Source organism: Lagenorhynchus albirostris, chromosome 4 (genome assembly GCF_949774975.1).
Source record: "Lagenorhynchus albirostris chromosome 4, mLagAlb1.1, whole genome shotgun sequence".
Lineage (NCBI taxonomy): Eukaryota > Metazoa > Chordata > Mammalia > Artiodactyla > Delphinidae > Lagenorhynchus > Lagenorhynchus albirostris.
In genome coordinates, this window is record NC_083098.1 from 20,565,296 (window position 1) to 20,588,233 (window position 22,938).

The following is a 22,938-nucleotide window of genomic DNA, read 5'->3' on the forward strand; positions in this document are numbered from 1 at the left end:
TAAATGTTAGAGTATAAAAAAGGAAGAAGTACTGGATTCATGAATTTGATTATATTAATTATTTTTAAAAAGAAACTAACATCTACATATTGGTTTGTTATAGTAACGGATAATATTTGCTAATTTGAGCCTTAACTTCTCAAAATGTCAAGAACCTTGTCAAGGGCTTCCCTGGTGGCGCAGTGGTTGAGAGTCCGCCTGCCGATGCAGGGGACACGGGTTCGTGCCCCGGTCCGGGAAGATCCCACATGCCACGGAGCGGCTGGGCCCGTGAGCCATGGCCGCTGAGCCTGCACGTCTGGAGCCTGTGCTCCGCAACGGGAGAGGCCACAACAGTGAGAGGCCCGCGTACTGCAAAAAAAAAAAAAAGGAATATAGCCAGATTTGTCAATCTATCCTTGAATAATTGATGGAAAAACACCTTTTATTAATTTTAATTTAGAAATATTCTTTCAAATAAAGCCAAAGATATACAATATTTTGGGAAGGTATTAGATAAAAAGATAAGTCTGCCAGAGATTCATAAAAATTCCTCTTCACATTAAATTCCAAAAAAAGCTTAAGTATCCATGTCCGTTTCCTTGAGATCCATTCAAACTGCTTACAAATGCCCCTGGGTTCAAAATTTCTCCACTTCTCAAGTACTTCTTCTGCAAAATCAGAGAAAATGGCTGAATAATAGTGAACACAGATATATGATCCATTGCTTTAGAGCAAATCTCCAGCTCTTGGTGAAAACAGTTGGTATATTCAACATTGCTATTTTGATTTCTTCAGGCAACATAAGATCAGCATCTCCTGTTGTTTCTCCTGGCACTCTTCTTCAAATTTTTATTCTTTTTTTTTTTTCTATGTAAATGTCCATTTCCTTACTGTTTGTTTTTGAAAAATGAATAGCCTTCAAAATTTCTGTGCACTTATCTTCAAAGACGAGTTTTAAAAGCTTGGAATTTCACTGTACATTGCTCAAAGCATATATATTTGTATCTGATTAACCTCATCTAAAATTCTACACTAAGGAGAGGGAAAAAAAAAAAAAAGATAATTCAGACGAGAAAACCCACACTAGCAGAGAACAAAATCTGAGCTGATTCACACATGTCCACATTTGCTTTGGCTCACACAGGACTTCAAAGTTGAGATTAGCTTTTCAAAATTTAGCTTTATGGTGCCATAGCTTCATAATGAGCATTTCTTTTGTCTAGGAAAGACTTTCTGCAGCTCTTTCCAATGATGAGGTGAGATTAAAAAGAATGAATAAAATTTTTCCAAACTTCCAGAAAATGTCACACATGAAGAAACGTTTCCAAAACAGCAAATTCTGCAAGGTTCAAAGAATGATTTTCAGGAGGCAGAAAAAATATATAGGATTAATCTCTTTGATTTTTGTATGAACTCCACTGTGAATACTGGCCACATACGCAGTACTCCTATAGAGTTGACCACAACAGAGGTTTAGAAAACCTCTAAACCTTTAGAAACAACCTCCTGTTGTTTCAAGATATCTTCTGTGAGTACGGAGGCAGTCTTTCCAGAAATAAATGACTTCTGTATTTCAGTTGTACCACCTTCTCTACAGACCTATATGATTAAGTCACACAGTTGATCTCTGTATGAAGCATCTGGAGTGCTATCAAAAAGATTTCCAAGGTACTTTGGGGTTTTTTAATATCTGCCGCTACTAAAGCATATCACTGATGTCATGTTTTACTTTGATTCTTTAGTTTTAAAACAATTATCAAGTAAAAGAAGAATAAATTTCAACTCTGAAGGTATTAAAATTAGTAAAAGATTTCATATATGAACCCAAATATGCACTTACCAAGCAAAATATTGCATATCAACACATCATAGTTAACACTTTTCTCTATTTCAAGTTTTTTTAAATAACAAGTTTTTTAGAGCAGTTTAGGGTTCATAGCAAAAGTGAGCGGAAGGTACAAAGATTACCCCCGACCCTACACATGAATATCCACCCCCATCATCAACATCCCCCACCACAGTGGTACATTTGTTACAATCGATGAACCTATACTGACACCTCATAATCACCCTAAGTCCACAGTTTACCTTAGGGTTCACTCACAGTGTTGCACATTCTATGAGTTTGGACAAACATATTATAGCATGTATCCATCACTATGGTATTAGAGTAGTTTCACTGTCCTAAAAATCCTCTGTGCTCTGCCTATTCATCACTCCCTCTTCCTCCCGACCCTCGGCAACTACTGATCTTTTAAATGTCTCCGTAGTTTAGTCTTTTCCAGAATATCACATACTTGGAATCATTTACAGATTGGCTTCTTTCACTTAGTGATATGCATTTAAGGTTCCTCCAGGTCTCTTCATGGCTTGATAGCTCATTTCTTTTCAGTGCTGAGTAATATTCTATTGTCTGGATAGACCACAGTTTATTACTTTATCTACTTAAGGACACCTTGGTTGCTTCCAAGTTTTGGCAATTAGAAATAAAGCTGCTATAAACATTTATGTGCAAGTTTTTGTGTGGACAGAAGTTTCCAACTTCTTTGGGTAAATACTGAGCAGCTTGATTGCTGGATCATATGGTAAGAGTATGTTTAGTTTTGTAAGAAACTACTAAACTATCTTCCGAAGTGACTGACTGTACCATTGGACACGCCCACCAGCAATGAATCACAGCTGCCGTTGCTCTACATCCTCACCAGCATTTGGAATTGTCAGTGTTCCAAAGTCTGTCCATTCTTATAGATGGTAGTGTCATCGCATTGTTGTTTTAATTTGTATTTCCCTGACGACATACGATGTGGGGTATCTTTCCACATGCTTATTTGCTATCTGTATCTCTTCTCTGGTGAGATGTCTGTTAAATGTTTGACCCATTTTTTAATTGGGTTATCTGTTTTCTTATTGTTGAGTTTTAAGAGTTCTTTACATATTTTGTTTAACAGATGTGTTTCTTGCAAATATTTTCTCCCACCCGTGACTTGTCTTCTCATTCTCTTAACATTGTCTTTGGCAAAGCAGAAGTCTTTAACTTTAATAAAATCCAGCTTATCAATTATTTCTTTCCATTTAAAATTTTAAACATAAAAATAAGAACTCCAAGAGGTCACAATGAAGTAACTCAGGTTAAGTTTCTTCTTTTTTATAACTACTGTGCTACTGTTTCTAATTTACTTTTAAATGCAAGAATATGTAATAAGACAGGGACTAGGGACATGAAGTATGCCCAAAACAAGTTTAAACAATTCCAAACTGTTATGAACATACTTTCAAAATGACTGTATGAAGCTAAGTCCCCATGAGCCTGGGGACAACCATATAAAAGTTCTCCAAATTCACTTCCATGTAGAATATAATATTTATTAGAGGGTTAATAATAAAAATATGCTACGTTGAAGCCTACACATATGGTATTAAAACTCAAGTACAATTGCACACATGGGTAAAACAGACCAACAAAAGATTTTGGGGGGAGGAATATTTTATCACTGATGTTGCAAAGAATTGCCAGAACATACTACTAATAAAAGACAGGCCACCTGTCGTCTACACACAATGCAGCCACTTGCTGCCTACACCCAATGCTAACTGCTCCCATAGCCCACTCTGGGTAAGCCACTGCCTATAGCCATTTTGGAAATGTTTAACTTTGACAGGGAGAAAGATAAAAGAAAGGTGTACTGAGTTGAGCAGTGTTTCCTCAAAATACATGTCATTCAGAAACTCAGAATGTGACCTTATTTGGAAATACGGTCTTTGAACACGCAGTTAGTTAAGTTAAAATGAGGTCATACCAAATTAGGGTGGGCCCTAATCCAGTGGCTAGTATCCTTATAAGAAAAGCAGAGGGACTTCCCTGGTGGCGCAGTGGTTAAGAATCTGCCTGTCAATGCAGGGGACACAGTGCAATCGCTGGTCCGGGAAGATCCCACCTGCCACGGAGTAACTAAGCCCATGAGCCACAACTACGGAGCCTGCGCTCTAGAGCCCGCGAGTCACAATTACTGAAGCCCGCGTGCCTAGAACCCGTGCTCCACAACAGGAGAAGCCACCGTAGTGAGAAGCCCACGTACTACAACGAAGAGTAGCCCCCGCTCACCGCAACTAGAGAAAAGCCCACGCTCAGCAACGAAGATCCAATGCAGTCAAATATAAATAACTTAAATTAAATTATCAAAAAGAAGGAATGATTGATTTATTGATCTGAAGGGGTGATAATGAGATACAGCTAATTGAGAAAAAAAAAAAGAAAAGAAAAGCAGAGGCACACACAGGGAAAAGGCCATATGACGACAGAGGCAGAGATTGGAGTGATGCACCCACAAGCCAAGAAATGCCAAGGACTAGCAGTAACTACCAGGAGCTAGAGGAGACAAGGAAGGAGCCTTCCCTGAAAACTTCAGAAGGAACACGGCCCTACCAAAACCTTGATTTTGGACTTCCAGCCTTCAAAATTGTGAGAAAATAAATTATTTTTATCTTAAGCTACTCATTTGTTATGGCTGTCCTAGGAAACCTGGGAAATACAGAAGGAAACACACTTCACATCTCTGTGGACCCTCAGTATGGATCAAAAGTACAGAAGTGGTCAGAAATACACCTTGATTATTCTGAATTCCATATTTTTTGGCTATGTGCTTTTAAGGTCTTGAGAGAGCCAAGAGTAGCACTTTGAAAGAGGAAGTGGCACTGGGACCTCACTTTGAAAGAGGAAGTGGCACTGGGACCTCTTTCTGCCCTGTGCATATTGCAAAGATGAAACTGGGAACTCAAGAAACAAAGAGCAAAGTGAAGTTTTTAAAAAACAAAACAGTAAAGGAAATCTCCATTATTTTTCTAATTGTAATAGCTAGGGGCAATCTTTTACCTCTTCTGGCTTGGGAACTGTGCAATATAATTTTCTGATTGTGGAATACATATGATTACATTTTTTTCTTTCCCTACAGTAATTTAATTGGAGAATCTTGATGCCAGGTCAAATATAAACAGCAACTACCTTCTCTTGCTTTCAGCAAAAAGATTTACCTTATATAGGGAATACTTGGAAGAGTCTTACAAAGTAAGTTGTGCTAAAGTGAAATATCAACTAAGTGATTTCCTAGTTTTCCAGAAAGGTAAACCGTAACAGTCATTCCAAACTATTTATTATGCCCTTAACACACATACTATCTAGGCAATTCAATACAATCAATTAGTAGAATACAAATATTCAATTAGAGCAGAAAATGGCAAAAACAGTCATGGGGAGGAGTTTCTTTTTTATTCCATTTACCCAGAGTAGCCTCTCCCACTACCATTTAGACACAAAACTTTCTTTTGTGTTAAAAAATCAAGTTGGTTTCCTAAACTGATAAAGCCAACTCTCCCAGACTCACATTCTAAGGTCCCTCTTGAAATAACTTGCTTGACAGACTTTATAATATCCCAACATTTGCTTTTATTTTTTAATTAATTTTTTTTTTTTTTTTTTTTTTTTGCGGTACGCGGGCCTCTCACTGTTGTGGCCTCTCCCGTTGCGGAGCACAGGCTCCGGACGCGCAGGCTAGCGGCCATGGCTCACGGGCCCAGCCGCTCCGCGGCATGTGGGATCTTCCCGGACCAGGGCATGAACCCGTGTCCCCTGCATCGGCAGGCGGACTCTCAACCACTGCACCACCAGGGAAGCCCTAATTTATTTATTTTTGAAGTACTCATTAATTATCTCCCCCATACTTAAACCATTTGCTCCGAAGTTACTCCTTTTAACAACACCAACAAAAATCTCAGTCATCAAGATATTCTTTCCCGTCCAAAAGAAATAGAGTCAGCACTTTCCCTTCCCCACAGCACCTGCATTCTTTTTGTGACCCAGTACATCTCTGCCTGCATGGGCTGCAACCAAAATCTGTAACTTCCCCAAGGCGTTCCGTCGGAGACTGTGCTGTCGTCTTCTGACGTGCCCAGTCAACAAAAGATTAAAACGCATACGTCTAACGTCGATGGAAGACAGGCAAGAAAGATATAAACCTAGCAATATGGATTTCAGTGAGATACTTTAAAAACAGAAATATTTTTGCATAAAGCAAGCCCAGGATAACAATGAAACCATCAGGAAACATGAGCAGTAGAGAGCAGATAGGGAGAGGCCAGTGATGAAGGAAGAATTCCCCTCTGACGCAGTACCAAGTGTTAGCGAACATGGGAGCGTGCAGAGTAAAGGTGAAATACAAACACTTTGGAAAACAATTTAGCATCCTCTGTAAAAGCTGAACCCATGCCTACCCTATGATCCAGCAATCCCACTCCAGCAGGAATACTGTTGGGGGCATATGTGCTCCGAGTGTCATACGATAAAGTTCACAGCAGCATTATCCGGGAAAGCCAAAACTGGAAACTACCCAAATTCAACAGCAGAATGTGTAATACAATGAAACAGTACAAAGCAATGTAAGTAAACAAACTACAGCTACACACCACAACATATCTAAATGTCACAGATATAATGTTGAGCCAAGTTAGCCAGTCATAAAAGAATATAAACTATGTGGTTCTATGTACATAACATTTAAAAACAGGCAAAAATAGAATATAGTGTTATAAGTCAGGACAGTGGATCTACGGGAAGGAAAGGGGGCAGTGATTGGGGAAGCTCGCACAGAGTGGGGAAGCTCTGAGGTGCCAGTAATGCTCCTGTTTCTGGATCAGGATGACAGTCACGTGAGTGTTCATTTTCTGATCATTCGTTAAGTGTTCCATTTATGTTCTGGTTTTTTTCTCTTGTGTGTTATACTACACAATAAATAAAAAAGAAATCCCAGTCTGACACATTCCCACCAAATAAAGGCTGGAAAGAAATCAAACTGAGAGATTCCCGCCAGGAAACAGATAATGACGGCACATAGCAGTCGAATTTCTTGCTTGCTGAAACACTGGCAGGTCTGAAAACATTAAGAAATTCGGGACTGCCAAGAAACTGAACTCCCTGGAAGACCTACCCTGGATGGAAACAAAGGTGAATTAGGTATCAGTTCTCTTACCAAATTTGGCAATAACCTATAATTTTAATCTAAATTTCAAAAGCAAACATTGATTCCTGAAACTTGCAAAACAGCTCAAATTTTTAAAGCATCCTGGTTTCCTCTTTTGAGCAATCATGGAAGTGCAGGGAGGCACAAGAGATCATTCAATCCAACCTCTACCATCCCAGTCAAGTGGACAAATAGACAAACACTCTTTAGAGTTCCCACTGCAAGTGAATTCTGAGATATTCCTCAGTTACCTGTTCTAGAATAAACAACCTTGACTAGGGCATAGCCTCTCCTGAGAGTAACCTTGATCTTATATGCTCCACTTCAAGCTCTCGTCCTGCCCCACACCTAAATGAAAAAATACCATAGGGCTTCCCTGGTGGCGCAGTGGTTGAGAGTCCGCCTGCCGATGCTAGGGGACGCAGGTTCATGCCCCGGTCCGGGAGGATCCCACATGCCGCAGAGCGTCTGGGCCCGTGAGCCATGGTGGCTGAGCCTGCGCGTCCGGAGCCTGTGCTCCGCAACGGGAGAAGTCACAACAGTGAGAGGCCCTCGTACCGCAAAAAAAAAAAAAAAACACAGTAGGAGAATATTTATAAATAAAATAATGTGCAAAGTCTGGTCCATTAAAAAATATAAATATACACATACCAGAAGCTTTTGAATGAATATAACTATTACTACTAATTATCTCTGAGTGGTGGGGTTGCAGAAGTTTTGTTGGTTTCTTCTTTTCCTACAAAGATCTGTATTGCTATTTTAACAAGAAATATACTTTTTTTCACAAATATCTTAAAGTATTTGCTTACCTTAGCTGATTTTTCAAAACTTAAGCCTCCATCCAGCTTAAAAAGAACTGTCATGTTGTACCCAGTCTGGTTTCCGTGTCCATGAGGCCACCAAGTTTCTATAGTAACACTCTTTTAAAAAATAATATGTCAGTCTAAGTAATCTGTGGCATATTTTCAGCAAAATAATATAGTAATTCGAGCATCACATCAATTTCTCATAGACAAGCACAGAGCAATATAAATCTCTCTCCTTGTATTATGCCAAATTATACCAATCCATAGATAACATTTAAAAATCAACATGCTAGGAGTTTAGCATGGATTAATATACCAGAAGGGAAGGGAAATAACAAAATAACATGGGCATTCAGAAAAACAGCTCTTCCCATTGCAACACTCAGCTAATATGTATTCTACATTCTTAACATTTAGAATTGGACTTTGAGGTTAACTCTTCTTTCAAGCCCAGAACTAGAAAAGCGTTTTGAGTTCTTACTTTATCTGAACAGTTACTGAATGCTGATTTGCTCTATCCTTTTCAGCTCACAATTGTCAATTAGAGGAATAAGAAAAGGTAAAATCCAGTTCACTTCTACTTACGAAAGATCATAAGTTTAGAATTAGAATTCTGTATGTAGAATAAGTACCAATATTCAAAATAGTTTACAAATACCAAAAATAATCACAGCATTGAAGTATGATGCTTAGAATGTATTTTGGATTTAGGATACTCCAAATACTGCAAAAAAATTAAAATATAACACACCTGACTTTTTGAGAGGAGAGGATGCCAAATTAATCACGTAACCTCCGTTTTCTTAATCTTAAAATTTGGGAAAATCATTCCTTAGCTTGCACACACACAAAATATATAACCGATTAAAAGTAAAGAAAAAAATGGAAAAAGTACACTTTTCTTTAATACTCAGGTCCTTTTTTCTAAGCATTTCTTTTGAACAACACTGCTTTTCATCTTAGTGCTTCTCGGGAAGTACCATCATTCACCTTGTCAATTTTCACAAAGAGTTTAACAATCCTTTCCCCATGATGAAGTTCAACGCTGTTTGTCTGTTGTATTTTTAATTCAGGGATGGCTATAATCGCTTGACCCAAAACTGGCTTTGAACTGATAACATCAAAAGAAGACTCTATTTCAAGATTCCACTCCTGGATATTATTATCTAAGGTACAAAGAGAAAAAGAACAAATACATATATATTATGTAGGATTCACTGAAAAAAAGGCCAATGCAGCTTCTAAACTATAAGTGCTCCACAAATGCAATCCTGATCAAAAGTTCAGTGAAAATTCTCTTTTAATGTTTAGAGTTTAATCCTTAATTCTGAAGAAGAATAACCAAAATTATATTTTTATATATACTTCTACTCTAAAAATGTTACAATCATAAGTCACAAAAACTTTATAAATATGACACAAATAGAAAATTACAAATGAAAAGGTAACATAAATCTTCCAAGATTTATCAGTCTTGATTTATCAAACATACTTGCTTGTTCCTTTTTATAAAGTAAAAATACTGAGGGTTTTTAAGCCATATAATAAGTTAGAAACTTAGGTGTATTAGAATTAATCCAATGTGGAAAAAATAAAGATGCATTTTAAATGTAATTATTTATCCAATAAATGTTTACTGAGAACCATCTAAGTGCCATGTTCTTTGCTAAGTGATGGGACTTAAACAGTCACCAGGGTAAATAAACATGGCCCCTGCCCTCATGAGCTAAGGGTCTAATGGGATGTGGACAAGTACAAACGTGTGATAATACTAGGATAGGAGAATTAAAGGTTGTTTAGAAAAATATTCATATTCCCTTTACCACATTTTTATTGTTCTTAAACAGAAGCACACACTCCAATCTGATCCAAAGCTGTTTATTTTCTAAAACATCCCTAAATCTTTGACAGCTACCTCACCTTTAACTCGAAATCATAGTCCCTCTGGTTTCCCTCACTATCTCTTATTTCAAGAAATAATAATAGATAACATTTACCAAGATCTTACTATGATCCAGGCATTGTTTTATGCTCTCAACAAGTATTAACTTATTTAAGCATCACACCATTGCTATAAGGTAAATTCCACTACTATCATCATTTTATAAATGAGAAAACTGAGACAGAGAAATTAAGTAACTTGCCCAAGATCACACAGCTAGTAAGTGGCAGATGTGAACCAAGACAGTCTAAAACTAGAGACCTCGAAAACATTTAACCTCTAAATTCTGCCAACTCAATCCACATAATTTCCCCCAAACCACATCTTAGTGGTGCTCAGGAGTTTTACAGTGGGGAGAGGATCTTATTATATAGGAGAACATTTAATGATGTCAAGCTATGCTAGACATCAAATATGTCCTTTGGCTGAGTCTTTGACCAAAACAGCACAGATTCACAAAACTGGTGAACTAGAAGTATGCTGACAGATCACCTGGTCTACTTTCCGATGTGTTTGATTCCCTCTAGACCACAGGCTAGCAAACTATGGTCCTTGGGCCAAATCTGGACCACCTCCTATTTTTGTAAATAAAATTTTATTGGAACACAGCTGCTATGGACTGAATTGTATCATTCCCCCCCAAAATTCATATGTTGAAGCCCTAACCCCTAATGTGATTCTATCTGGAGAGGGGGTTTTTTTAGGAGGTAATTAGGTTAAATGAGTTCATAAGGGTGGGGTCCTATTCTGATAGGACAGTAGCCTTATAAGAAGAGGAAGAGATCCATTTCTTTCTTTCTCTCTCTCTCCCCGCACACCCCCTCAGCCCCCAACCACGTGAGAACACAACTAGAAAGTTGGCCATCTACAAGCCAGGAAGCAGGCCCTCAACACAAAGCAAGTCAGCCAGCACCTTCATCTTGGACTTCCCAGCTTCCAGCACTGTAAGAAGTCAATTTCTGTGGCTGAAGCCGACCAGTCTTTGGTATTTCGTCATGGCAGCCCAGCAGGCCAGACAGCAGCCATGCCCACATTTTACGTATTGTCTTCGGTCGCCTTCATGCTACAAAGGCAGAGTTGAGTAACGGCAACAAAGGCCATATGGCCCAAAAAGCGAAAATGCTCACTAGCTGACCCTTTACAGAAAAAGTTTGCTGATCTCTACCCTAATATATTTCCCCCGAAAGGCCATTCTAATCTGTCTTTAATATCTTTAATATAATGACAAAAACCTCTGCCTCCCTTTCTGCTAGCCTTGACTATTGGAAAGTCGTCCTCTACACTGATGTGAAATCCACTTTTCTTTCATTTCCACCTAGAGATTTTAGTTCTGCCCTCTAGGCCTCTCCTACCAACCAATAACCACCAAGTTCAAGCACGCTCCCTGGGACTTCCCTGGTGGTCCAGTGGTTAAGATTCCGCCTTCCAATGCAGGTGGCACGGGTTTGATCCCTGGTCAGGGAACTAAGATCCCACATGCCGCGCAGCGTAGCCAAAATTTTTTTTAAAAAGGCAGGCTCCTTGGCCGTTTCCTATCACTTCTTCAGCAGAGAATCAGCTGCTTGTAAGGGCCTCTAGAAGGAAGACAGAGTAATTCCCAAAGGTTACTGGCAAAATTGTCCAGTTTCTATTGCTTCTAACATGGAAGGTTCTAAAGTAAATCGGCACCCCTCTGGAGCTCATCCTGTTAACTCCCTCGGGTGCCACTAAATGAAAACACTAAAGCTGAGGAATTAAAAACCCAACATGAAGATTTACAAGCCTATCGTGTCATTACCAAATACCCTACAACAACATATTCTGCACTCTTTTCTTCTTCCAAATGAAGTACAACCCTTCCTTCCAGGAGGAGAATTCCATGGAGAATTTCAGTAGTTTAGGTTCACAGAGCATCCTGAGAGTCTTAAATAATAATTTTCCTGGTATTACCTGGTCACTTCTTTTCACTGGCTAATTTTAAAATGTATAATCTTATTTCTAGTTAAGGAGAGCGCCCCCTTATAAATCAAGACCCATTTCTAGAATGCAGCTTCCCAGCATATCTCTTCCAGCACTAACAAGTTATCCTTTCCTAAAGAATACCGATCACCCCCAGCTCTCCTGAAGTGGAATGCAAGATCATTTCAAAATTGGACAAAGTACCGGGGATGGGATAAGAAAGAAGAAAGTTTACTAAATGACTTAAAATCCCCTCCCAGGTCTCCCTCTCAATGACACCAAGTTTTGCATCCTTCCTCACCCTGACTAATCAACCCTGGGCCCAAACAGGACAGGAACTCCTTATCAAAACAGGGTGGAGAGCAAGCTGATGAGCTCTCTCTACAACTTGAGGCCTTCCCTGGCCTGGAGCCTCAGCGATGTCCTAGCTGATGCCCTGCTCCCTGCAGAAGACACTACAGTCTATAGTTTGTTCCATTTAACCTCAACCAGGTGGGCAACCCAGGGCATGGCAGAGAATGTGGTTCCGGCCATTGACTCATTTTCAGATTCTTCCAAAGCTGATTCAGTGAGGTTTCTTCAAAAACAAACAAACAAATCACCATGAGTCTGACTCGGATGGGAATTTGTAGAAAGGGTAACCAGCCTCACAGCCCAGATGAACGTGTGCTGCTTCTTCATGAAAACAATCTTCAGGAAAAACTCCAATTTGTGTAGATGTGGCCAATACATTTAACCTTTTTTTTTTGTTTTAAATTTATTTGGCTGTGTCGGGTCTTTGTTGCGGCACACGGGATCTTCGTCGCAATGTGCGGGATCTTTTGTCGCGGCATGCGGGGTTCTCTCTAGTTGTGGCATGCAGGCTCTACAGCACGTGGGCTCGGTAGTTGCAGCACAGGGGCTTAGTTGCCCCGTGGCATGTGGGCCCCCTACCAGGGATCAAACCTGCGTCCCCTGCATTGGAAGGTGGATTCTTAACCACTGGACCACCAGGGAAGTCCCAGTACATTAACTTTTAAAACCTTCTAAAACGTGCCAGCTCCTTTTATAGCCCCATATAGTCCACTCCTTTGTCAAGATGTGGTCAGGATAAAAATTAAAAAAACAAAAAACAGCTTTATTCGGTTGTCTAAGAGAAAAAAAAAGTATAGGAAGACATGGAGGTAGAAAAATAAGAAGACGGATGAATTACATTAATTCAAGTGTGTCCATAACTACAGAAAGAGTTACTCTCAAACTACACCTTAAGCCTTGCTTTAACTGATTGTAATTAAGCCTCAAATATCAGTACCTTCATTTAATCATATAGCTAGCTTCAAAAAAAACTGGTTCTTCCACACTTATACCCTCACTAGGCTGTAATGAGTGCTGTAATTTACAAACACAGGGAAAGAACTGTAGAATGTTAGAGGCAAAAGAAACTTGGCCATCTCCTAGTTACTTTGCAGTTGTGGTATTTGAGGCCTTGACTGCAGAACTAGCTCAAAGCTCCCGAGCCAGTGGACAGGACAAGGGCCCAGGTTTCCTAACTCCAGTGCTCTCTACCTTCCACTCATCTCCCACAGAGGCGCCTATCAAAAAGAAAGACACTAGCAGGTGCGCACAGATTGAAATTTGCATATGAATAATGAGGAAGACCAAAAGCAAAGGTGCTTTTTGTCCTTCAGAATCCTAAGTCCTAATAGCAAATACGTATAATGTGAAACAAAGCATTTGAAGGGACTGTAACCATAAAATATTAGCCTCTTAATATGAGCGTCTTTCTAAAAAAGAAAAAACACTGAAATCTACAAACATAAAGAATGTGTCTGACCTTCCACTAAATGCATAATTACATGGTGCCACAGTTCTTCCATTTGTCAAAACACTATCTTTGTAACCTAAACTACCTGACAAAGGCATGACAACAGTTATGTGAGCATTTCTGCCAAACAGTGGAAATATATTTCTTGAATAACTACTGTCTGTGAAACTTGACAGGCACTATAAATTATACCCCAATCACAAAGCGCAAAGATGTTGAATCTACTTAAAGAAACAAAATATACCCGAAGGTCACAGTTAAGAATACAGGATGGGGCTTCCCTGGTGGCGCAGTGGCTGAGAGTCCGCCTGCCGATGCAGGGGACACGGGTTCGTGCCCTGGTCTGGGAAGATCTCACATGCCGCGGAGCGGCTGGGCCCGTGAGCCATCGCCGCTGAGCCTGCGCGTCCGGAGCCTGTGCTCCGCAACGGGAGAGGCCACAGCAGTGAGAGGCCCGCGTACCGCAAAAAAAAAAATAATAATAATACAGGATGGCATTTGGAAGGGCTAAGAACCAGCAGGGACATGGAAGCACACTCAGGTCAGCATGGGATGGATCTGCAAACGTTGGTGGACTGCTCATGTAAGATGTGAAAGATGCTTCCTCTCGCTGGGGGGCAAGCTATTCAAACATGGCTGCCCTGATTAGCCCTACTGAGCGCCTCCCAGCTCCTCCTCCTACCTGCTCGCTTCATCTTGCATCTTTCATAGGTGATGCAAAGCTGCAATGAAGAGATAGCCTTGTGCATCTGAAGGAACAGCAATGACAACGAGCCACAGAATGCTGAAATTCAAACATAGGATACATCCCCATGCTCCTGCCAGAATTAGAGGACAGACTACAGTAGCTGCTTTTCAAAGAGCTAACAGCTTGCATTAGCCAGAAAAGCAGGCTTATAGTTAGTTACAACAGCTGTTTTCCCCTTCTTTCCCAAGGAGCAAGATCTCCTTGCCTATTCAGCAGGACAAAATCCTCAAAGATGAAATCAAAACAAAACAGACACAAAGCAAAATCCCGCCACCCACCCCCCCACCAAACAACATAAATTGGTAAGTTCTAGAGAAAAAAAAATCGACTTACACAACAAGGCAGCTACTCAGAGATTATTCAAGCAACCTACCTACCCATAAATATATTTTCGAGGGTGAATACCATCATTTTATGGGTAATGAAAATGTGATTCGAAATGAATGTAAGAAAAAAGTGAATGCATGCTTGCATTCAAAAAGGAATGCAATAAACAAGGCACTGAGCAAGACTGACAAATCTTTGCTACGTTGTAATATTATATTCTCTATATTAAGCTGTAAGCAAAGGGCAGCAATGACCTTCAATAAAGGCCACTGTTGTGCAGGCTAGGGTCTAGCTAGGAGCTAGGCCCACTCTTCCAACTCAAAGGCTATGTCTTCAAGAATGAAGAGACGGGGTGCTTTAGGCTAAGGCCGCAAGTAAATGTGGATACGGTCGGGAAGCCAGCATCTCTGAGGAACGGAATTGCCCAAGCACAGGTCAAAGACCCACAGCTCACCTCAGCTCAAGGAAGATATACATGTTGAAAAACATCTCTATTTTATTTCTTTCTAACTGTGGTAACAGAAGATTAAACAATGCAGTGTTTCATCAGAACATACTTATTATATATTTGGACTTAATATGTCTATGTAACCTTAAGAAAAGTTCATAAAACTAGACAACCATCCCTCCCTAACAAATTTTAGGGCCTAATATGAACAATTTACATCAGATTACAAATATGAAAGACTTAGCATGGAGATGATCAATAAATGAATATATGTCTATCTCTCTCTCACACACACACACACACAGACATTCAAATAAATATTTTCTAATGACGTTTTAGAGAAAGTCACATCAATAAGTTGGTATCTCTCAAAACCCAGATAAATGGCAACAGCCTAAGAGATAATGAGAGTAACTCTTGTTTCCCTTTGACCTCAGTATTTTTTCCAAATATAAATTTGCTTTTATTACCTTAAATATTAAGAATATGTGAAAATCATTTAGGAAGCTGAGGTTAGGGCAAAATCAAACAAATGACCAAAGGATATTCAAAAGTACAAAAGTTTAGAAACCACTATGCTAAGGATTAAGAATGCAGAAAAGAAAAAAAAAATATATATATATATATATACATAAAGCAAATTAATTCACAAAAATTTCAAGTTAGTTTTTAAAAGTCTAACAGCCTTTTTTCTGTCATATTTTATACAATTAAATTGGGGAACTATGGTTGGTCATTTGATCTTTGGGGTTAAACTCACTAATTTTAAATTAAGAAATAAATTAAACATTTGGAAAAGCAAAAACGTTATTTTCTTCTAGCCTCAATAGGCAGAAAGCAGAAAGTGCTACAAAGTCAAAGTAGTTTAGCCTTTCATAATAAGCTGCCTGAAATTACTAGATACTAGATTAGTTTAACTGCTTTCTTCCCTTATTATAGAGACAATATAGGCTCAATATAAAAATTTGGAAGAATACAATACAAACTATCTGTAGTACTATTATACAGAGATTAGCCACTGCTTGCATTAGTTTTGACTAACCTCATTTCACACTTAAATTTTAAAAATGAATACAGTATTTGATTTTAAATAAAAATTACATGTACCTACTTTTGATTATGAACTAATCCTTTTAAAAATGTTTAGTAACTCTCAATGCCTGCCTCAAACTGTGTACCAAATAAATGCAAAAAGTATCCAGAATATATTAGTTTATTCTCTATTATTTTCAACTTCTAAGTTTCTATTGATTTCAGTAATGATTGCTATCTTCCAAATACAAACTGAAAAAAAAAATTCTGAAAAAATCCTAAAGGAAGTTCCTCTCCTAATGCTTTCATAAGTTTATGCTTCAATTTTCTCTATTACATCAAGTAACCAAACTGAAATCTATAAAATTAATCAAAAATATAAGAATTACTGCTTAATATGCACAGGACACATCTTCTGAACAGGAAAGATATTCTTCCCTATGTTAAGTACAAAATATATTGTAGTCATAAAACATCAAAAATGTAGTTGATATGGATAACTGATTACACCGAGTCTAAATTAAATTTTAAGCATCACTTAAATTGATTTAATTCAAATAAAATTCGCCCAGTCACTAATGGTGAATAAACTGAACCCTAATGACTCATACTCAGGAAGAAATGTTTAGCTTCATATTGAAAATTTTAAATTAAACTAGAGCAGTGTTATTCAAATTTTTTCAGATATCAGGATACCTGGAACTCACAGCACTTTTTGCTAACCACCTAAAACACTGATTAAACTTCAAAACTATTAAATAAATAACTTTTGGCAAAATCAGACCCCTTCTTACAGTAGGTTTTATTATATACACCTGAGAAAAATTACGGGTGGGGATGGGGGGCAGTGAACCATTATGTATTTGATTTCATAGCAAGGCTCAATTCGGGTTGAGCCTCTGAAGAAAAGTTTGAGAAACACTAAACTAGAAAGCTCTAAACAGCCACATTTATATGTGCAATTTACATTAGATCTTCCAATGCCTTTTAAGCATTTAAAAATGCCAGCAGCGGGCTTCCCTGGTGGCGCAGTGGTTGAGAATCTGCCTGTCAATGCAGGGGACACGGGTTCGAGCCCTGGTCTGGGAAGATCTCACATGCCGCGGAGCAACTAGGCCCATGAGCCACAACTACTGAGCCTGCGCTCCGCAACAAGAGAGGCCGCGATAGTGAGAGGCCCACGCACCGCGATGAAGAGTGGCCCCTGCTTGCCGCAGCTAGAGAAAGCCCTCGCACAGAAACAAAGACCCAACACAGCCAAAAATAAATAAATAAATTTATTTTAAAAAAAAATGCCAGCAGCACCTAATAACTTCCTCAATTATCAACCGTCTCTGATATGCTTTTGTCTTCTGCCTTTAGAAAACACAGATCTGGCTCCATCGAACAGCAATCTAGGGTCACCAGGGCCCTAAAGACAACAGAACTCTTGTATGGACACACCACATACTTGCTTACAGACTTCATCTAGTTAGGCCTGCATGGAACTGGACTGAGCATCATGAGTTATCATTTAAAATCCCATTTGCCTCCACCTTCGCCCTGATTTCCCTAACTTCTCAAATCCTTTGATCTCTGGTTTTCTGAACTACTGGGGCTGCCATCCCAAAGACTATGACACAATCTAGTTTGGTTTGATAATTGTTTATATCTCCCCTCCCCACCTCAACCAACTTGCAGGGATGAGTAAACACATTATACTTCTTTTCTATGCCAAATACACACAGTGCTGGGCAAAGAACTCAACAAATATTTGACCAGTTTTTAACCAATTCATTGACATCTGTGAGATTTCTGAGGTTTTCTTTAATGCTCCTTTCAACTGAAAAAGTAGTATTCTTTACCTTATAAGAGCTTCTTTAATGCCTTGTCTGTCTTCCAGTTTATTTTCAACTCTTAACAAGGCTGGTATGTCATGGCCTTCAGAGGAGAAAATGTGCAGTGACAGAAAGTCAGCCCAATGATTTAAGCAAACCAAGAACTCAGCACCATGGAGTTTTGAAAGTGACTACAGGGGCAGCAAAAAGGAGTGCAAGCCAGCAGCCCAAATTCTTTTAAGAAACAGCTTGGGAGAACAGAGCTTCCTTCCTTCCCTCCCTTCCTCTTTCCTTTCTTTTCTTTCTTTCATTCCTCCTCTCATTTTTTATTTTTCAGAATATGTTAAAAGGTAGGTACCCACCTACTTAACTGCTTTATACAGTAAATTTGCATGACAGGGACTTCCTTGGTGGCGCAGTGGTTAAGAATCCGCCTGCCAATGCAGGGGACACGGGTTCATGCCCTGGTCCAGGGAGATCCCACATGCCGCGGAGCAACTAAGCCCGTGCGCCACAACTACTGAAGCCTGCGCGCCTAGAGCCCGTGCTCCGCAACAAGAGAAGCCACGGCAATGAGAAGCCGGCGCACCACAACATAGAGCAGCCCCCGCTTGCCACAACTAGAGAAAGCCCGCGCACACCAACAAAGACCCAACACAGCCAAAAATAAATAAATTAATTAATTTTTTTAAAATTTTCATGACAAATCAGTTTGTACATATTTTTCACTTTTCTAAATTTAATGTGCCATAAATTTTTTTTTTAAATAAGTCTCTGAAAAGTACAGTTGTCCCTCAGTATCCACAGCAGATTGCTTCCAGGACCTGCTGGAGATACCAAAATCCACTGATGCCCCAAGTCAGCCCTCCACATCCACAGTTCTGAATCGATGGATTCGACAGACCTCGGATCATGTAGTACTGTAGTATTTGTTGAAAAAAATCCACACATAAGTGGACCTGCACAGTTCAAACCCATGTTGTTCAAGGGCCAACTGTATATATATTCAAATTATAAACCCAATTTTTATAACATAGAGGAGGCTCAAAAAAGAAAAACAAGAAATCACAGCTCTTAGCTTACCATATATGGGGGTAAATGTGAAGTAGTTCAGATGACAAATATTATAGGCTTCAATTCTAACATCTTTCCAGATGCCCTGGGTAGGAAAGGAAGGCCCCCAGTCCCAACTAAAGGAACACTGTGCCTGCAATTTTAAGGGAAAAAAAGAAGATCGATTCTAATTACCATGAAACTTAAACATTATGAAAACCTTTTTCTTTTAAAATATTATGTACATGTGTACTAGTTTGCTAGGGCTGCCGTAACAAAATACCAAAAACTGGGTGACTTAAACAATAGAAATTAACTTTCGCATAGCTCTGGAGGCTGGGAAGTCCAAGATCAAGGTGTTGGCAGGTTTGGTTTCCTGGGCTTACAGATGGCCACCTTCTCACTGTGCCCTCACATAGCCTTTTGTATACACACACACAAACACACACACACATGCCCCTAGTTTCTCCCTCTGTTGTCCAAATTTCCTCTTATAAAGACATCAACCATACTGGATCAGCAGTAATCCTAACGGTCTCATTTAACTGAATCACCTCTTTAAAGACCTCATCTCCAAATAGAGTGACATTTTGACCTTACTGAGGGTTAGGACTTTAATATACAAATTTGGGGGGCACAGAATTAAGTCCATAATAGCGTGTGTGTGTCCCATATACAGCATCTAAAATGACCCAAAATGATCCTCTCCTGGTATTCAGGTCCTTGTGTAATCCCCTCCCCTTGAGTACAGATTAGACCTAATGAATCACTTCTAACCAACAGAATACAACAGCAGTGAGAGCACGTCCAAAATTAGGTTATAAAAGAGTGCACCTTCTGTTTTGGGTGCTCTGTCAGCTCTCTCTTGGCCAAGGGGGAAGTCAGCTGCCATGCTGTAAGGCAGCTCTGTAGAGAGGCCCACATGAGTGAGCCTGGAAGCCCATCTGAGGCCTGCCAATAACCACATGGGTGAGCTGAGGTAGGCCTCATCCAGGCTTAAGGTGACTGCAGCCCTGGTCCACAGCTTGCCAGTAACCTCATGAGTGACCTTGAGCCAGAGGTACCCAGCTAAGCCACACCTGCATTCCTGACTGACAGAAACTGTGATAATAAATGTTGTTTTAAGCTGATAAGTTTTGGTATAATTGTTACACAGCAATAGATAACTAAAAAAATAATCTATCAACCTAGGAAACATAGTTAAATTTGGCAGAAATGTTCTAAGACCATAAAATCTAATTATGTACATTTACTCTTCAAAAGCATATTACACTGAAGCAACACAATAGTTACTCTTTAAATTTCTCCCAAATATCTCTGCACCCACTATTATATTTAAATGTAATAACTATGAAGAATGAAGAAACATATTGAAAGATAAAGATACAACAGTTTAAGAAACTCTAACTAGAGTTTCTTGCCAACTCCTATTTCCTCCAGTATGAATTCAGAAATCCTGGTTTCTGAACTTACAGCCCAAAACCAATCAGTTCAACCGGGGCACAGTTGCAGAAGGCTAGTAATAAGAATCACTCATAAACATGAACCATACAGTCTGGTGAAAAGTTTGATAAACCCAGGTGGTTTTTTAAAAAAATTGTAAAGGGGGAATTCCCTGGTGGTTCACTGGTTAGGACTCCACGCTTCCACTGCAGGGGGCATGGGTTCAATCCCTGGTCAGGGAATTAAGATCCCTGCAAGCATCATGGCACAGTCAAAAAAAAATAAAAAATTGTAAAGGTACATTATCAGTCACCTATCTTTCTTCTTTTTCCAACGTTATCTAAGTTCTGAAGCACTCCTCAAGAAGGAAACCTAGAAAGACAAGCTCTCTACAAAAATTCTTGTAATTTTTGGTTCTTATTTCTTTTTCTTTTTCTTTTTTTTTTTTTGCGGTACGCGGGCCTCTCACTGTTGTGGCCTCTCCCGCTGCGGGGCACAGGCTCCGGATGCACAGGCTCAGCGGCCATGGCTCACAGGCCCAGCCGCTCCGCAGCATGTGGGATGCTCCCGGACCAGGGCACGAACCCACATCCCCTGCATTGGCAGGCGGACCCCCAACCACTGCGCCACCAGGGAAGCCCTGGTTCTTATTTCTAATTTTTAAATCCCACTAAGGGGGCAGGAAAGAGATGCCCAACTTCTGAAATACAACTGGAGTCTTCAAACAAGCATTTCATATGCCCTCATCCCATCCTCAAGGCTAAAGCCCTTCCATTGCGAGTCTGGTACCTTGCGAATAAAGTTGACATGGCATTCGCCATCCTGCACACGCGGAGGGCAGTTGGGGGGCACGCTGTAGTGAGTGTGAACTTTACTCCTCTGGTCCGCATATATCACTGGTGACTGGAAATGCACCTCAAGGATGTTTACTGCTTGGACCACATGTGTAATATCAAAGCTCTAAATTAAAGGGAAAGAACAAATGTGAAAGTAGCCTCCTGTGTAAAATTTTAGATAGAGGCAGAATGCATGAAAGATGCATAAAATAACTGAAATCTTTAGGTTTAGCCTTTTGGCAGGAGAAAGCACTTCTCCAAAATAGTATAACTTCGTTGCCTACTTTTAGTTATAACTGATCACATTCTCCTACGCAAACATAGATTTCTAGGTTTTCTCCTGCTATTTTTACTGACAGATGATGGTTCTAGGCAAACAGCGCAAGCAGAGACTATCTTTAGCCCTGGAATGTCTGCTCTGGCTATTCACACATGGCTTTGAATTGCCAAGGATTTCCTAGACACTTCGTGATAACCTGACTCTCCGCTATGCATAGTATGTATTTCTAAGTCATAAGTTATTTTCGTTTTGATAAGTCTACCCTTGAAAGGGAAGGGAGATCAGGATACAATCTCTTAAGGTAACTGTTCCAGAAAGGAAGGAACATTTTCTTTTAAAATGGTTTGTCAACTGTCATTTCCCATGAAACTCTGGATTACCAAATAACAGAAGGGAGCAGCATTTGTCAAACATTGCCTATGTGCCAAAAATACTGATCACTTTATATAATTAGCTCATTATATCCTCACAATAGTTCCATAGGGTTTGAGTGTCTTCATCATTCTACAAATATGGCAACTGAGAGATAAAGTAACTTACCCAGTGCATCCAAGGACCTGTACTTGCCACTCATGATAACAATGAACCCAAATACCTACAAGTGGTTCTTTTTAACCTGATGTCATTATGTACTTACATAGCTTCTGAACATGTTGTCTGTTTTGCCAACAGGAATATTATTGAGCAGGACTACTGTAACTGTATCAACGCCTTCAAAAACCAACTGTACTTTACGCCATTTGCTAAAAAAAGATTTTTAAAACAAGATGTATAGAACATTAACTTAGATAATTAGCCTTTTTTTTATTAGTTAAGAACGAAAGGAATAAATATTTCACAGAAAATATACATTCTTAGAAGGGAGTTTGCAATGAAATTTTCAGAAATATTGCTTTAATATATTTTTATGTTGAGTGATCCAGTTTAACTTTCTTCAAAATATTTCAATCACCATAAAATCATGAGCATGACTTCTAATTTCCATGCATTGACTTGTTTCCTAGAACTTCACAAATTCTTATGAGAACCAAGTTAAATAATAGACATAAAACATTGTCACAAACTATTATATTTACTAACACTAAGAGAACGCATTAACCAAGGAACAAGTATCTATGAGTAAACATTATGTGCCCAGCACTCTGCTAAGCCTTACAGGGAACTAAAACAGTCTCTGAATTTAAGGAATCTGCAATCTGATTAGCATTGAAGCCTAAAACACAGGAAACAAAGAGAAAGCTTTCAATCTCTTCTACTTTGTGGTACAGTCTTGTTGGATAGACTACAAGTGCTATCAGAGTTTATGTCATAAGGAAAGACTTCAAGAAGGAGACAAGAGTTTAAAGAAGAACAAAATAAATAAAATGTATACCCATACAATAAAATAGCACTCAGCAATAAAAAGAAATGAAGTACTGGTGAACATGACAACACGGATGAGCTTGAAAACATTATTATGCTAAGTGAAAGAA

General features: G+C 39.3%; 1 protein-coding gene across 4 annotated transcripts in view; it reads right to left on the reverse strand.

Moving 5' to 3' along the window:
* Positions 1–22,938, reverse strand: part of MANBA (mannosidase beta) — a 111,206-nt gene that overhangs the window by 79,245 nt on the left and 9,023 nt on the right. For all 4 annotated transcript variants that reach the window (XM_060147644.1, XM_060147643.1, XM_060147647.1 and 1 more), the window contains 5 exons: positions 22,104–22,209; positions 21,140–21,310; positions 18,938–19,061; positions 8,789–8,964; positions 7,802–7,912 (listed from right to left, as the gene is read on the reverse strand). In XM_060147644.1, the coding sequence (XP_060003627.1) occupies positions 7,802–7,912; positions 8,789–8,964; positions 18,938–19,061; positions 21,140–21,310; positions 22,104–22,209 (688 nt within the window). The remainder of the gene's footprint in view (positions 1–7,801; positions 7,913–8,788; positions 8,965–18,937; positions 19,062–21,139; positions 21,311–22,103; positions 22,210–22,938) is intronic.